This window comes from Lampris incognitus, chromosome 13 (assembly GCF_029633865.1).
Source record: "Lampris incognitus isolate fLamInc1 chromosome 13, fLamInc1.hap2, whole genome shotgun sequence".
NCBI lineage: Eukaryota > Metazoa > Chordata > Actinopteri > Lampriformes > Lampridae > Lampris > Lampris incognitus.
The window spans coordinates 557154-574978 of record NC_079223.1 but is presented as its reverse complement, the minus strand read 5'-3'; the positions used below and the strand labels follow the sequence as shown (position 1 = coordinate 574978).

The following is a 17825-nucleotide window of genomic DNA, read 5'->3' as shown; positions in this document are numbered from 1 at the left end:
ATACCCTTGATTTACATGCCTCCTGTTAATAGAAGTAATTATTTTAAGAAAGGGGAAGATGTGGTGTCCTGTGCCTTTAAGATGTGATGACGTAGAGGAGAGAGGAGGAGTCTACGTGGAGCTGTGGCCGTTACTAGCGTACCTCAGAGATGTTCAATAAATAACCATTGATTAAGGTACTACTTTGCTTACTTATTAGCACAGTGCACACACAGTGCACACAACAGCTGATCAACACTACACGTCTGTAGTTGCTGCAGTTCTGGAAGAGTTCTGGAAGGCCTCAGCCCGGCTCTAGTGCCTTGCTCCATTGATCGACACAGGGAACAGAAGCCATATAACACGGGCGGCATTTGTACCCGCCGTGCTAGATGACCTTAATCTGGAATATTTATGTAAATGTAATTTGCTAAAAGAAAGGGAGTGGTTGCTGTGGCGTTGGCCCTGTTCTGGACAGGAAACGAGGTCACCGGTAGCGCGGTGGCGTTAATGCTCATCAGCTTAATGTGCTTCCTAACAGACACGTGGACGGGATGGGATCTCATGCAGCAACTCTTCATTCATGTTTGTGAACTGGAGGACTGGACTCTTTAGTGGCCCAGTGATCCTTGAAATACTGAGTAAATTGTTCTGATCAGCAGCCATTAGCACACACAAACACGTTCGAAACCCATTCACACCATCTCATTGTGCTTTTTCCTCTGTGTGTGTGTGTGTGTGTGTGTTTGTGTGTGTGGGTTTATTTTTTCATTTGGTTAATCTCCATAAATCCGCCATCACGTTACCGTGACAGAGGGTTATTTAACAGTGTCCAGCAGGGGGCGCTGTAACCATGACCTGTTCATTCCTCTACCAGCTATGATCAGAGAAGAAGAGAACAGGTCGTCTTCCGCCGCAGGTCCTTCCTCCAGCAGGAGTCTTAATTTTGTGGATAATTTCTTCAGGTTTTACGAGTTTGAGTCCATCAGCGATGACGTCAGCGGAGCTGCGGGCGGAGCTGGAGGAGCGTCTGCACAGTTTGAACATCGACACCACCTGCGTGGAGCACCCACCGGTACATGGGAACGTTAGCATCGAACACATTTCTGTTCCGCTAAGGATCGCCATGTTGTTTTCCGCGTGCGCTTCTTTCCTCTGCCAAGGGGAGTTGCACGTGGCGTGTTGTGCTGCCGGGACGCGACTCGAGGCAGCGGACGTCATTTCTCAATGGCCTGCAAGCGGACTTTGCTTTTACACGTCCTGCTGAATGCATGTGTTGACAGAAAGGTTACCTACCAATCATAGTAAACGTTGTCAACGCGAAGGATGGCGTCAGGTGAAATACCCACATAAAAATGCTGTATTAACAGTGGCAGAATCATTTAAACACAAGTATGTCTCATTGTATGAGGAAGTCAGGAGTTGCAGAGAAGCATGTAGCAGTGGTGCAGGATATGTATGAGGGCAGTGTGGCAGTGGTGAGGTGGTGGTTTGAGTGACAGATGGGTTCAAGGTGGAGGTGGATTACACCAAGGATCGGCTCTGAGCCCTTTCTTCTTTGCAATGGTGATGGACAGGTTGACGGACGAGATCAGGCAGGAGTCTCCGTGGACTGATGTTTGCAGATGACATGGAGTCTGTAGTGAGAGTAGGGTGCAGGTGGAGGAGAGCCTGGAGAGGTGGAGGTATAGACTATGATGTTTGTGGATGACATGGTGATCTGTAGTGAGAGTAGGGTGCAGGTGGAGGAGAGCTTGGAGAGGTGGAGGTATAGACTATGATGTTTGTGGATGACATGGTGGTCTGTAGTGAGAGTAGGGTGCAGGTGGAGGAGAGCCTGGAGAGGTGGAGGTATAGACTATGGAGTTTTTAGATGACATTGTGATCTGTAGTGAGAGTAGGGTGCAGGTGGAGGAGAGCCTGGAGAGGTGGAGGTATAGACTATGATGTTTTTGGATGACATTGTGATCTGTAGTGAGAGTAGGGTGCAGGTGGAGGAGAGCCTGGAGAGGTGGAGGAATAGACTATGATGTTTGTGGATGACATTGTGATCTGTAGTGAGAGTAGGGTACAGGTGGAGGTATAGACTATGATGTTTGTGGATGACATTGTGATCTATAGCGAGAGTAGGGTGCAGGTGGAGGAGAGCCTGGAGAGGTGGAGGTATAGACTATGATGTTTGTGGATGACATTGTGATCTGTAGCGAGATTAGGGTGCAGGTGGAGGAGAGCCTGGAGAGGTGGAAGTATAGACTACGATGTTTGTGGATGACGTTGTGATCTGTAGTGAGAGTAGGGTGCAGGTGGAGGAGAGCCTGGAGAGGTGGCGCTATAGACTATGATGTTTGTGGATGACATTGTGATCTGTAGCGAGAGTAGGGTACAGGTGGAGGAGAGCCTGGAGAGGTGGAGGTATAGACTATGATGTTTGTGGATGACATTGTGATCTGTAACGAGAGTAGGGTGCAGGTGGAGGAGAGCCTGGAGAGGTGGAGGTATGCACTGGAGAGAAGAGGAATGAAAGTCAGTAGGAGCAAGACGGAATACCTATGTGTGAATGAGAGAGAGGACAGTGGAATGGTCAGGATGCAAGGAGTAGAGGTGACGAAGGCATATGAGTTTAAATACTTGGGGCAGGAGAGAGGTGAAGAAGAGAGTGCAGGCAGGGTGGAGTGGGTGGAGAAGAGTGTCAGGAGTGATGTGTGACAGAAGGGTACCAGCAAGAGTTAAAGGGAAGGTTCACAAGATGGTAGTGAGACCAGCTATGTTGTATGGTTTGGAGACAGTGGCACTGATGAAAAGACAGGAGGTGGAGGTGGAGGTGGCAGAGATGAAGATGATAAGATTTTCACTGGGAGTGACGAAGGACAGGATTAGGAACGAGTATATTAGAGGGACCGCTCAAGTTGGACGGTTTGGAGACAAAGCAAGAGAGACAAGATGGAGATGGTTTGGACATGTGTGGAGGAGAGATGCTGGGTATACTGGGAGAAGGATGCTGAATATGGAGCTGCCAGGGAAGAGGAGAAGAGGAAGGCCAAAGAGGAGGTTTATGGATGTGGTGAGGGAGGACATGCAGGTGGCTGGTGTGACAGAGGAAGATGCAGAGGACAGGAGGAGATGGAAACGGATGATCCACTGTGGCGCCCCCTAAAGGGAGCAGCCGCAAGTAGCAGCAGCCGTAGTAGTAGTAGTAGTAGTAGTAGTAGTAGATAGCTCATGGTTGTAACTGTAATACTACTGTAATAATTTCTATTGTGTGAAAAAACATACTGTAGTAATATAAGTTTTTTTCTGCGTAAAAACAAACATGTAAAAGCTTCCATGAAAAGAAAAGTTTTAAGATTAGATTTAAAAGAAGCTAGAGACTTGGTTTGTCTAAGTTCAACAGGAAGAGAGGCCCATAGTGTGGGGGCTCTAACAGCAAAAGCCCGATCACCCTTTGTACCCAACCGAGACCTGGAATAACCAGCAGGGCTCCATCTGCAGACCTTAATGGTCGAGAGGACGTATACCAGGTCAATAAATCACAAACGTATGTAGGAGCAAGACCCTAACCCTAAGTCCTTAAAAGTGAACACTACATTGTTGTAGTAATAATAACTTCAAATATAAGATTTTTGTGAATTCGATTTTCAGACCAGCAATTATGATAAAATCCAATCCAATCAAATTGAATTCCATTGCTGAACAATCTGCAACTTTATTGTAAGCATTTGTGTTATAATGTTGCAGTGTGCTACATCCATAAAGAAAAGACTGTCTAAACCCACCAAGACAGACTGATTTATATAGATGACAGAAGAAGAGAAAACCTGTCTAATGCCAGTGTTCCTCTCTTTATTTCATTTCTCACCTTTTGTCAATGCTTGCCTCTTCATAACTCTCCTTCGCTCAATCTGACTTTTTCTCTCTGTCTCTTCCTGTCTTTTCCAGGTTTTCACAGTGGAGGAAATGATGCCCCACCTACGGGATGTGAGTGGTGCTGTAACCAAAAACCTTTTCCTGAAGGACAAGAAGAAGAAAAGTCTTTGGCTGGTGTCGGCCCGCCATGACAGACAGGTCACTATAGAGCTACAACAAATAGAATGGATACATTTTCATCCATCATCCTTCTATGACTCTGTCACTTCTCTACCATCCATCATCATTCTCTCTCTCTCTCTCTCTCTCTCTCTCTCTCTCTCTCTCTCTCTCTCTCTCTCTCTCTCTCTCTCTCTCTCTCTCTCTCTCTCTCTGTCACTTCTCTATCATCATTCTATCTCTCTCTGTCAATTCTCTATCATCCATCATCATTCTCTCTCTCTCTCTGTCACTTCTGTATCATCCACCATCCTTCTGTCTCTGTCACCTATCATCCTTCATCATTCTATCTCTTTCTGTCACTTCTCTATCATCATTCTATCTCTTTCTGTCGCTTCTCTATCATCCACCATCCTTCTGTCTTTCTGTCACCTATCATCCTTCATCATTCTATCTTTCTGTCACTTCTCTATCATCATTCTATCTCTCTCTGTCACCTCTCTTTCATCCATCATCATTCTATCTCTCTTTGTCAATTCTCTATCATCCATCCTCATTCTATCGCTCTCTGTCACTTATCTATCATCCATCATTCTATCTCTCTGTCAGGTCTATATCATCCATCATCATTTTATCTCTCTCTGTCACTTTGCTATCCATCATCATTCTACAAACCCCAATTCCAATGAAGTTGGGACGTTTTGTAAAATGTGAATAAAAACAACACAATGATTTGCAAATCCTTTTCCACCTATATTTAATTGAATACACAACAAAGACAAGATATTTAATGTTCAAACTGATAAACTTTGTTTTTTGCAAATATTCATTCATTGTGAATTTGATGCCTGCAACACGTTCCAAAGAAGCTGGGACAGGGGCATGTTCACCACTGTGTTACACCACCTTTCCTTTTAACAACACTCAGTAAGCGTTTGGGAACTGAGGACACTACTTGTTGAAGCTTTGTAGGTGGAATTCTTTCCCATTCTTGCTTGATGTGCGACTTCAGTTGCTCAACAGTTCGGAGTCTCCGTTGCTGTATTTTGCGCTTCATAACGCGCCACACATGTTCAATGGGAGACAGGTCTGGACTGCAGGCAGGCCAGTCCAGTACCCGCACTCTTTTACTACGAAGCCCCGCTGGTGTAACACCTGCAGAATGTGGCTTGGCATTGTCTTGCTGAAATAAGCAGGGACGTCCCTGAAAAAGATGTCGCTTGGATGGCAGCACATGTTGCTCCAAAACCTGTATGTGCCTTTCAGCATTAATGGTGCCTTCACAGATGTGCAAGTTACCCATGATGCCATGGGCACTAACACACCCCCCATACCATCACAGATGCTGGCTTTTGGACTCTGGGCTGATAACAATCTGGATGGTCCTCTTCCTCTTTAGCCCGGAGGACACGACGTCCATGATTTCCAAAAACAATGTGAAATGTGGACTCGTCAGACCACAGCACACTTGTCCACTTTGCGTCAGTCCATCTCAGATGAGCTCGGGCCAGAGAAGCCGGCGGGGTGTTTCTGGGTGGTGTTGATATATGGCTTTGGCTTTGCATGGTAGAGTTTTAACTTGCACTTGTAGATGTAGCGATCAACTGTGTTAACTGACGATGGTTTTCCCAAGTGCTCCTGAGCCCACGTGGGAATATCCTTTACACAATGATGTCGGTTTTTAATGCAGTGCCGCCTGAGGGGTCAAAGGTCACGGGCATTCAGTGTTGGTTTTGGGCCTTGCCGCTTACGTGCAGAGATTTCTCCGGATTCTCTGAATCTTGTGGTAATATTATAGACTGGAGATGATGAAATCCCTAAATTCCTTGCAGCTGTACGTTGAGAAACGTTGTTCTTAAACTCTTGCACTATTTGCTCATGCAGTTGTTCACAAAGTGGTGAACCTCGCCCCTTCCTCGCTTGTGAACGACTGAGCCTTCGGGGATGCTCCTTTTATACCCAATCATGGCCCTCACCTGTTTCCAGTTTACCTGTTCACCTGTGGAATGTTCCAAACAGGTGTTTTTTGAGCATTCCTCAACTTTCCCAGTCTGTTGTTGCCCCTGTCCCAGCTTCTTTGGAACGTGTTGCAGGCATCAAATTCAAAATGAGGGAATATTTGTGTAACCCACATGATTACATGTACCCTGTGACGTATGTAAGTTCCACGAGTAGCCTCTAGGAGGCACACGAGCTACAGAGTTTAAACCATGCAAACAACCGTCGACAATAGAGAAGAGAAATACGGATATTTAGAAATACGGACAACTTTGACTATGGATACCTGAATTATTGATATTTGAACTACGGATATTTGAGCTACAGGACATTTGAACTACGACAAAAAAGATCCCTCCCATGAAGCTTCCTTGACAGATGATCTCCCGTTGAAGGAAGAAGGAAGACTCTTTTCTCTTGTGTTTTGTACGCTGCTGGAATCCTGACTGGTTTTTTAGTACCCCGAACAACCCCCCTTGCTACACCCTTTTGGAACCCTTGGATACCCCCTTTGGATTGCCCCCATCATCGCCCTGGATTTGGATTCATCATCATCGCCTCTACATTAACTTGCCCCTGTGATTGTGGTAGGATCTGGACATTGCACCTTGCACAGATTGGAAGACTGAATCATTCCCCCTTTTCTTTTCTTTATTATTTTCTTTGAGTGCACTCATACTTTATTTTGGATTATTTTCTTTAATTTGTTAGTGTAGAATATGGCTGCATGAGTAATATATTAGAAGGGTATAAAATAGAATATAGATAGATATAGACAATAAATAGAATATTAGGAAGAACTTTTAAAAAGTATAATAGAGTAAAATATATATATATATATAAAACACATCTAATTTAGTATTGATATTGAAATAACTTTACTTTGAACTGTTGAAATAAATTGGTTTTTTTTATTGTAAACTATACCCACGAGTGTGTGTGTTGTCTTTGGGGTGAGTACTAGAATCCGGTCTAGAAAAAAACCTACACCAATCTCCACTGAACTTAGACATTAGACTGTAAACTGTCCCTGCGCAAGCATAGGCCCATTCCCCTGTCGTGCAGGTTACAGAAAGTTGGCGAGCCAGCCAGGAGATTGGTTAATTAGCGTTTCAGGCCATATACTACCCCACTGACCACACCTCTCTATAAAATACTTGATTATATATATTTTTGTTTTGAAAATAACACAGTCAATATGGATCTTTGCAATCAGTATAAAGTCCATGGACAAAACTGCTTATTAGTTGAAGGTGTCAATGAAATGAGCTCTGCCGAAACGATAAAAAGCTTCTTCGAACAACATGGGAAGATCTCATCCTGCATCAGAGTTGTGGATGAGCCCAACCAACCTAATGGTAGGGTAATAATAGAATTTGAGTGTGAAAAGTCAATCACCAGGATAACCCCAGATACCCTTGGCCTTATACCTAGCCCTGTTGATCCAACTACTCTATGGAATGTCAGAACAATTGGACAAATATGTCAAGAGGAAATAGGCAAAGACTTAGCCCAGCAATATCTCGAAGAACTCAGCGCTATTGGTGGTAGTGCCATGTCAGGCTATGCCTCCATCTTAAAAAATGAACTGAGGCGCATTCGGTCTACAGCATCACAGAAAACTGACAACACGTCTTTACCGGAACACAGCCCTATGCAAGACACTAAGCCTAGCATTGATGTTGAGCACACGCCTAGCATGACCCAAGAATGTAACAGACGGCCATCTATATCTGACATTCACCGTGCTCCAACCACACACTCATCCATGCGTAATTCAATGAGCCTTGAAGAAGACATCATTAATCCCCCGAGCATCCAGAACGTAGTAGTAGAACATGTTATTAAGAATGAGTCAACACAACCATACAGTAGCCCAAGTAAAATTCGAACCTTCTCAGGTAGGCTTCCAAAGCCAAATGGGGAAGTAGATTATGAAGCTTGGAGAACTCAAGTTGAGCTGCTTCTAAGTGACACCTATGTCACCGATTCACAAAAAATCAGAAAGGTTCTAGAGAGATTGGTTGGTCCAGCTTCTGACATGGTGAAACCGCTTGGTGTCAATGCAAACCCTGTTGCGTACGTAAACCACATCGAATCAGCCTTTGGAGTCGTAGAGGATGGAGAAGAGCTTTTTGCTGCATTCTTGAGTGCAAACCAGAATTCTGGAGAGAAGCCATCTGATTATTTATTCAGACTTCAGACCCTCCTCACTAAAGTCATCTCTAGAGGGGGAGCTTCACTTGTAGATTCAGAAAAACACTTAATAAGACAGTTCTGCAGAGGATGCTGGGACCACTCGTTGATTTTAGGTCTTCAGCTTGAACAGAAAAAAAATAGCCCACCCTCATTTCCTGAATTGCTTCATCAGCTTAGGACAGAAGAAGGCCGTCGTTCAGCTAAACTAGATAGGATGAAGAAACATCTAGGGAGCTCAAAAGCTTCAGTGCATGCCCACACTGTTTATGGAATCGAAGCCCCAGCCGAAAACAAAAATGAAGACACACAGAAACTCCGCGATGAGGTAGCTGAGTTAAAGAAACAAATTGCAACCCTGTCCATCAAGGAAGAACCACAGCCAAACAGAACTCAGATTGAAACCAGCTGCATGGTCATGAATGCCTCCACACCTCGAATTTACACGCGTCGTTTTCCCAAGCCATGGTTCTGCTTTAAATGTGGTGGAGATGGTCACATTGCTGCCCACTGTGTGAGTGCCCCCAACCCCGCTCTTGTCCATCAAAAGAACACCAAGCTGAGACAAAAACGTGAAGCTCACAGGAATACGCATACCCTCACCTCCATGCCTTTAAACTAGTAGCAGCTCCTGTTTCGGGACGTTCAGGAGCTAAGTACCAGCATAACAGTCCCAAACCCATTAATGATATTATGAATAGAACCCAGACAAGAAAAAATAGATACAGACAAAGATACCAAAATAGCCTATCCCTTCCCTGTGAACTTGTAGGGCCACGCTGCACTGCATCTGTCTCCACTGAAGGAATAGAATGTGAATCAATCCTTGACACCGGTTCCCAAGTAACAACCATTTCAGAGACATTCTACTTGAACCACTTATCGTTCCTCCCCATCCAGCCCATTCAGACTCTTTTCCAGATAGAAGGTGCAGGTGGCCAACATGTTCCTTACCAGGGTTATATCCAAGCCCTCATCTCCTTCCCCAGCAGCATCACTGGCGTAGCTGAACAGGTCTCTTCATTAGTTCTCATTGTGCCAAATTGCCATTTTAACACTCAGATTCCCCTATTGATTGGAACCAATGTCCTTGACAGATTATATGAAGGTGGCATAGAAAAGCATGGAAGAGAATTCTTACAAAGGCCCAATATCAATAGTGACTGTATCTTGCTGTTCCAGCATGTTGCCCTAAGTCATCAGGAAGAGATTTCAGCCAATCATGTTAAGTTGCATGGACGCCATCCTGTCACCATTCCACCAGGAAGAAAAGTGTCTGTCTTTGGAGATGTCAGAGTGAAGAAACATTTCCCACGTTCCCCTTTCGTGGTCGAATCCCCTGAAACCGTTTCCTTACCTGGTGGAGTGTTCGTTGAAAATTCCTTGATAGAAACTCCACTTCGATCTTTAAACAAGATTCCTGTCATTCTCAGAAATGTGACTGATCGTAGTGTCACACTGCATCCAAGGCAGGTGATAGCTGAAATGATGGTAGCACAGTATGTGATGCCGTCTGAATCCCAAAATATGACTGTGCCTGACATCCCTCAGTCTCAGAGTAACACCACCAACTTTGATTTGGAAGATTCCCCCATTCCAGAAGAGTGGAAAAAACGGATCACACACCAGCTGAACAGCATGCCAGAGGTGTTTGCTGTTGATGACTTGTCTCATGGTCATACGACTGCAGTAAAACATCGCATCCGACTCCAGGATGAGGCCCCTTTTAGAGAGCGACCCAGACCCATTCATCCCTCTGACAGAGAAGCTGTCAAACCACACCTAAGAGAGCTGCTAGACGCTGGAATTATTCGCGAGTCAGAGTCTCCATTTGCTTCCCCCATTGTAGTTGTCAAGAAGAAGAATGGTGCAATAAGACTCTGCATAGATTTCAGGAAGCTGAACATGAGAACGATCAAAGATGCCTATGCTCTCCCCAACATCGAAGACACCTTCTCTGCTCTTAGTGGAGCCAAATGGTTTTCTGTCATGGATCTGAAGTCAGGCTACTATCAAGTAGAAGTTGCAGAGGAAGATAAGCACAAGACCGCTTTTGTCTGCCCTCTAGGCTTCTATGAGTTTAATCGTATGCCCCAAGGTGTGACAAATGCACCAAGCACCTTTCAGAGACTGATGGAGAAATGTGTTGGAGACCTGCATCTCAATGAAGTACTAGTATTTCTGGATGACCTGATTGTCTTCTCTGACACACTAGAAGAGCACGAGGCCAGATTGATGAAAGTGTTGAACCGGCTCAAAGACTATGGCCTAAAGTTGTCCCCTGAAAAATGCCATTTTTTCCAGACTTCTGTTAAATACCTTGGCCATGTTGTAGATGCCAATGGAGTCCACACAGATCCAAGCAAAGTCTCTGCTTTGAGAGAATGGCCTCAACCCACCAACAGAAAAGAGCTCAAATGCTTCCTAGGATTTGCTGGATATTACCGACGTTTTGTGGAAGGGTACTCTAAAATAGCAAAGCCATTGAATGCTCTAACTGCTGGCTATGTTGCTCCAAGGAAAAGAGGGAAGATTTACAAGAAGGACAGGGTCAAGACTTCCATCAATCCCACCTTACCTTTTGGAAATGAGTGGACTGAAGAGTGTGACGTTGCTTTTAGAACTCTCATAGATAAACTGACTTCGGCCCCTGTTCTTGCCTTCGCCAATCCCAATCTTCCTTACGTCCTGCATACTGATGCCAGCCGCGATGGTCTCGGTGCTGCGCTCTATCAGGAACACGATGGGAAGCTGAGGGTTGTAGCTTATGCCAGCAGAGGACTATCCAGAAGTGAACAAAACTATCCTGCCCACAAGCAAGAGTACCTCGCCTTGAAATGGGCCATCTGTGAGAAATTCCATGATTACCTCTATGGAACAGAATTTCAGGTTTTAACAGACAATAACCCCCTAACTTATGTGTTGACCACAGCAAAGCTTGATGCAGCAGGACATCGCTGGTTAGCTGCTCTGTCAACCTACAGATTCACCATAAAGTATAGGGCTGGGATCAGCAATCAAGATGCCGATGGGTTGTCCAGAAGACCCCAGAGTCCGTCAGAAGAAGATGAGGAGTTCAAGCAGGAGAAAGCGAGGATAGAAGAGCTGAAGCAAAGGGTTTTGGATGGAGAAAGCAAAACTGTTTCTGGTGACATGCTGTCTGCTTTATGTCAACGCCACTCTGTGACCACTTTGGCTGACTATTTGCAGCCAGAACTCCCCATTCTTGCTGAATCCTTAGCTTTAGATGCTTCTGCCATCCCTGATGACTTTGTGTTCTCTGGACAAGGCACCCTCCCTGGAATGACTCACAATGACTGGTATCAGTCTCAAAGACAGGATCCATCTATCAGACGTGTGATCAGTTTCATTCAAGGAAACCGAAAACCCACTTTTCAAGAGATGTCCTCTGAACTGTCAGAAGTCAAGCTGCTCCTTAGAGAATGGAATAGACTAGAGCTTATAGATGGAGTACTGTTCAGGAAATGTCTTGATCGTGGGAATCAGATCTATCAGCTGGTGCTGCCTAGTAGCCACAGAGAAAGAGCATTGCAAGGCCTTCATGATGAAGTCGGTCATCTTGGCACTCAGCGTGTCCTTCATCTTGTTCGTTCCAGATTTTTCTGGCCAAAGATGTTTCATTCTGTTGAACAGAAGTGTAGGACTTGTGAAAGATGCGTGAGGCGGAAAGCCAATTCCCAGCATGCTGCTCATATGGAGAATATACAGACCAGTTATCCCCTTGAACTGGTGTGTATGGATTACCTCTGTATTGAGCCTGATAGTAAGGACACTAGAAACATCCTCGTCATCACGGATCACTTCACCAAGTTTGCCGTTGCCATCCCCACGAAAGACCAAAAGGCGAATACGGTTGCCAAAACACTGTGGGAAAACTTCATTGTACAGTATGGTTTTCCAAGTCGCCTTCTCAGTGACCAGGGGAGAGATTTTGAATACCACACCATCAAGGAGTTGTGCTGTCTGATTGGAACCGAAAAGATCAGAACCACGCCATACCATCCACGTGGAAACCCTGTCGAGAGATTTAACAGGACCCTTCTCAGCATGCTCGGGACACTAGAAGACAAGGATAAATATCATTGGAGGGACTTTGTCAAACCGCTAGTCCATGCATACAATTGCACGAAAAATGACACCACAGGCTACTCTCCATATGAATTGTTGTTTGGTAGACAGCCAAGACTACCCATTGATCTGGTTCTAGGCCTTACACCAGACCAAATTGCATTCAAGTCGCATTCAGAGTATGTTAAACATCTTCGACAGCGCCTCCAAGACAGCTATGCACTTGCTTCTGAAAGCTCTAAGAAGATGGGAGAGAAGAATAAAGCCAGGTTTGATAAAAAGATCAGAGCCGCAGAACTTGTTACCGGAGATAGAGTCCTGGTGAAGAATGTCAATTTAAGAGGAAAACATAAACTTGCGGACAGATGGGAAAAGGAAGTCCATACTGTGGTGAAGAGGATGGGAGATGGCCCAGTGTATGTCGTCAAGCAAGAACAGGGTGAAGGTCCACACCGTACCCTTCACAGAGACCTTCTTCTGCCCTGCGGCTTTCTACCTGTTACAGATAAAGTCTCAGAACCTGACACAAACTTACCAACAAGCAGGCTGAGACGCAGGGAAACAGTCTCACAGCAGACCAGGCACGACAATATTGTTGACCCAGATATGCCCAGCAGTGACGAGGATGAGGATTGCTATCCACAGATCTCCACAAGGTTTCCCCAAAGCATTAGGACAACCACACAGGCCACCCCTCTAGCACGTGCCACGGAACTGTTGAACCCAGTCGGGTTGAATCCAAGTCCGTCGGAGTTCTCCCAATCTGATAGTCCACTCCTTAGTGAAGTACCCCATACCCCTGAGTCTGTTCACAATCAGTTACTTGAAAAGAAACCAATTGGGCGTGAGACAGAAGTAGTCACAGATGAATTCTCTCAACCTGTTCGAAGACACTTACCTGAGGGAGACCCCGCATCATCCACTACTGTTGTACCTCAATTTGGACCTATTGAAGGACGTTCACCTGAAAACAACCCACTTGAACCCGAGAGTGCACCGCCCACTGGTGTGACAGGCCAGGCTGACCTGTCTGACGGAAACCCGTCTGAGAGCGAACCGATCAGAAGATCTATCAGAGAAAGACATCCCCCTGAGAGACTCTGTTATGGTGAACTAGGAAGACCTTTAGTCCTAGCCATGGCCTCATTTTTCGAAAGTTTGGGCAGAAATGTCCCTGATTCTTCTAGAGTGCCCTCTGCAAGACCATACAGTGTTTAGACGCATGCAGAGACTGATGCGGTTTAGAGGGGGAGAATGTAACCCACATGATTACATGTACCCTGTGACGTATGTAAGTTCCACGAGTAGCCTCTAGGAGGCACACGAGCTGCAGAGTTTAAACCATGCCAGAGAAGAGAAATACGGATATTTAGAAATACGGACAACTTTGACTATGGATACCTGAATTATTGATATTTGAACTACGGATATTTGAGCTACAGGACATTTGAACTACGACAAAAAAGATCCCTCCCATGAAGCTTCCTTGACAGATGATCTCCCGTTGAAGGAAGAAGGAAGACGCTTTTCTCTTGTGTTTTGTACGCTGCTGGAATCCTGACTGGTTTTTTAGTACCCCGAACAACCCCCCTTGCTACACCCTTTTGGAACCCTTGGATACCCCCTTTGGATTGCCCCCATCATCGCCCTGGATTTGGATTCATCATCATCGCCTCTACATTAACTTGCCCCTGTGATTGTGGTAGGATCTGGACATTGCACCTTGCACAGATTGGAAGACTGAATCATTCCCCCTTTTCTTTTCTTTATTATTTTCTTTGAGTGCACTCATACTTTATTTTGGATTATTTTCTTTAATTTGTTAGTGTAGAATATGGCTGCATGAGTAATATATTAGAAGGGTATAAAATAGAATATAGATAGATATAGACAATAAATAGAATATTAGGAAGAACTTTTAAAAAGTATAATAGAGTAAAATATATATATATATATATATATATATATATATATATAACACATCTAATTTAGTATTGATATTGAAATAACTTTACTTTGAACTGTTGAAATAAATTGGTTTTTTAGTTGTAAACTATACCCACGAGTGTGTGTGTTGTCTTTGGGGTGAGTACTAGAATCCGGTCTAGAAAAAACCTACACCAATCTCCACTGAACTTAGACATTAGACTGTAAACTGTCCCTGCGCAAGCATAGGCCCATTCCCCTGTCGTGCAGGTTACATTTGCAAGAAACAATAAAGTTTATCAGTTTGAACATTAGATATCTTGTCTTTGTAGTGTATTCAACTGAATATAGGTCGAAAAGGATTTGCAAATCATTGCATTGTTTTTATTTACGTTTTACACAACGTCCCAACTTCATTGGAATTGGGGTTTGTATCTCTCTGTCACCTCTCTATTATCCATCATCATTCTATCTCTGTCACTTCACTATCATCAATCATCAGCCTGTCTCTCTCTATCACTTTGCTATCATCCATCATTCTATCTCTCTGTCACCTCTCTGTCATCCACCATCATTCTATCTCTCTGTCACCTCTCTATCATCCATCATCATTCTATTTCTATTACTTCTGTATCATCTATCATCATTCTATCTCTGTCACCTCTATCATCCATCACCATTATATCTCTCTGTCATGGCTCTATCATCTATCATCATTCTATATCTCTCTCACTTCTCCATCCATCATTCTATCTCTGTCATTCTCTATCCATCATCATTCTCTCTTTTTGTTACTTCTCTGTCGTGCATCATCATTCTATCTCTCTCTCACTTCTCTATCAGCTATCATCATTCTATCTCTGTCACTTCTCTCTCATCCGTCATCATTCTATCTCTCTGTCACTTCTCTCTCATCTATCCTCATTCTGTCTCTGCCACTCTATCCATCATCGTTTTATCTCTGTCATTCTCTATTGTCATTATTCTATTTCTTTTTGTCACTTCTCTGTCATCCATCATTCTATCTCTGTCATTCTCTATCATCATCATTCTATCTCTCTGTCACTTCTCTATCATCCATCATCATTCTATCGCTCTCTGTCGCTTCTCTCATCTATCGTCATTCTATCTCTGTCACTCTAGCCATCATCATTCTATTTCTCTTTAACTTCGCTATCATCCATAATCATTCTATCTCTCTCTGTCACCTCTATCATCCATCATCATTCGATCTCTTTCACCTCTCTGTCATCCATCATTCTATTTCTGTCATTTCGCTATCATCATCATCATTCTATCGCTCTGTCATTTTTCTATCATCCATCATCATTCTGTCTTTATCATTTTTGTATCATCCATTGTCATTCTATCTCTCTCTCATTTCTCTATCGTCATTTTTGTATCATCCATTGTCATTCTGTCTCACTTCTCTATCATCTATCATTGTTCTATCTGTCATTTCTCTATCATCTGTCATCATCCTATCTCTCTGTCATTTCTCTATCATCCATCATTCCATATCTCTCTCACTTCTCTATCATTTATCATCATTCTATCTCTCTGTCATTTCTCTATCATCTGTCATTCTATCTCTCTGTCACTTCTCTATCATCCATCATTCTATCTGTCAGTGTCACTTCTCTATCATTTATCCTCATTCTATCTCTCTGTCATTTCTCTATCATCTGTCATTCTATCTCTCTGTCACTTCTCTATCATCCATCATTCTATCTGTCAGTGTCACTTCTCTGTCATCCATCATTCTATCTCTTTTTGTCAATTCTCTATCATCCATCATCAGTCTCGCTCTCTCTCTCTCTCTCTCTCTCTCTCTCTCTCTCTCTCTCTCTCTCTCTCTCTCTCTCTCTCTCTCTCTCTCTCTCGCTCTCTCGCTCGCTCGCTCTCTCACTTCTATCATCTGCCATCATTCTATCTCTCTCTGTCAGGTCTATATCATCCATCATCAGTCTATCGCTCTGTAATTTTTCTATCATCCATCATCATTCTATTTCTTTGTCATTTCTGTATCGTCCATTGTCCTTCTATCTCTGGCTGTCACTTCTCCATCATCAAGCTATCGCTCTGTCATTTCTCTGTCATCCATAATCATTCTATCTGTCTCTGTCAGGTCTATATCATCTATCATCATTCTATCTCTCTACCATGTCTCTATCATCCTATCTTTTTGTTACTTCTCTATCATCCATCATCCCTCTATCTCTCTCCGTCTCTTCTCTATCATCCATCTAGGTCACAGAAATATTTGCTTTCATTTTATTCTATTCATTGTCATGGTGCTTTGACCTTTGACCTGCTTTAAAAGATGTGTTGTGAGATGAAGCTCATAGCTAGCTTCCTATTCAACCAGTGAAGAAACTGCCTATCCTTCTGTGCAGGTGAATTTAAATGACCTGGCCAAGAAGCTCAGCGTCGGCAGTGGAAACCTTCGCTTTGCTGATGAGGCATCCATGTTGGACAAACTTAAGGTGATGACATCAAGGACATCACCTCATTGTTTCCTCATAGTTTGTGTGTGTGTGTGTGTGTGTGTGTGTGTGTGTGTGATTTCCCATAATAAGTCGTTGTTCTAAGTTCAGGTTGCTTTCGTTCTGAACTTTAACCTTCTCAGTGGCTGATGTGATGCTGAACTGAAACTAATTTTATGCTTCTTGGAATGCAAATCCCCTCCTGTTGCCATAACAACAGAAACTTCCTCTGTATCTCTTAGAGGAAAGTTCGACCTCGACTTTCTTGCCGTTGATGTTAAGTTAAACCTTCTCTTTCACAGTCTGTCAGGTTCACAACAGTGTTATTGAAGGCTGGACAGTTTTTATGAGGTGGATCAATGTGTGACTTTCTCTCTCCTACATGTTGGTCACCTTCTCCCCTCTTTTTTCAGCCCTCCGTCCCTCCTTGGTCGGGCTGTGCAGTCATATTTATGTTCACTCGTTTTCTTTTCTTTTCTGTCTCTGGCTTTGTCTTAGGTGGGCCAGGGCTGTGCCACAGCGCTGGCTCTCCTCTTCGATAAGGAACAGAGCGTCACTTTTGTTCTGGACAGCGATTTGGTGACGGGAGGATACGACAGGATCTACTTCCATCCCATGACCAACGCCGCCACCATGGGCCTCAAACCAGATGACCTCCTTACGTTTGTCAAAGAAACGGGACATGAACCCATCCTGCAGGACTTTGAATAGATCCCCACAGCCTTAATGAGATGGGACCCAGTCTGATCATGTACTCAAACGGACACTGGTGCCATCTAGCATAGCCTTGGTTAAAACCCGCTGAACGTCCAGAAGAAAAGAATTTAAACCCATCAGACAAAGTTTTATCAAAATAAAACAAAATGATGATATACATTATCCTGTTCCTGGATTCAGAATCCAGCAGCCGACTGGTGCTAAGCAAACTCCTCTTTCAGAATATCCATTCATTCATTCATGGATTTGTTTCATCTGGGTTTAAAGTCGATACTCCTGCATATGTTTGTGTCCTCTTTTTAATCTACATTTGTATGCCTGGTTGTCTGTACTTCCAAAATGTATTAGTAAAGCAAATATGAATTCATCTAAACAAGTTCCAAACATGGCCATGATGAGCGGAGACTCCCA

At 43.9% G+C, this 17825-nt stretch overlaps 1 protein-coding gene across 2 annotated transcripts; it reads left to right on the top strand.

Annotated features, from left to right (window-relative positions):
- Nucleotides 1-883: 883 nt before the first annotated feature.
- LOC130123037 (prolyl-tRNA synthetase associated domain-containing protein 1-like) lies at nucleotides 884-17695 on the top strand. Of its 2 annotated transcripts, none has more exons than XM_056292155.1 (4): nucleotides 884-1054; nucleotides 3916-4041; nucleotides 16608-16697; nucleotides 17196-17695. In XM_056292155.1, exons 1-4 carry the CDS (start codon nucleotides 971-973, stop codon nucleotides 17406-17408), a joined length of 513 nt encoding a protein of 170 aa, XP_056148130.1. In that variant the 5' UTR covers nucleotides 884-970; the 3' UTR covers nucleotides 17409-17695. The 2 variants fall into 2 exon arrangements, with proteins under 2 accessions (XP_056148130.1, XP_056148131.1); XM_056292156.1 differs by lacking the exon at nucleotides 884-1054 and adding an exon at nucleotides 1112-1315.
- Nucleotides 17696-17825: the final 130 nt, after the last annotated feature.

Bases quoted from the DNA above. Each gene is read 5' to 3' on its own strand.
- LOC130123037 (XM_056292155.1), top strand. From the start codon at position 971: ATGACGTCAGCGGAGCTGCGGGCGGAGCTGGAGGAGCGTCTGCACAGT. The intron at 1,055-3,915 runs GTACATGGGAAC...TGTCTTTTCCAG, and splicing joins CCTGCGTGGAGCACCCACCG to GTTTTCACAGTGGAGGAAAT. The intron at 16,698-17,195 runs GTGATGACATCA...GCTTTGTCTTAG, and splicing joins CCATGTTGGACAAACTTAAG to GTGGGCCAGGGCTGTGCCAC.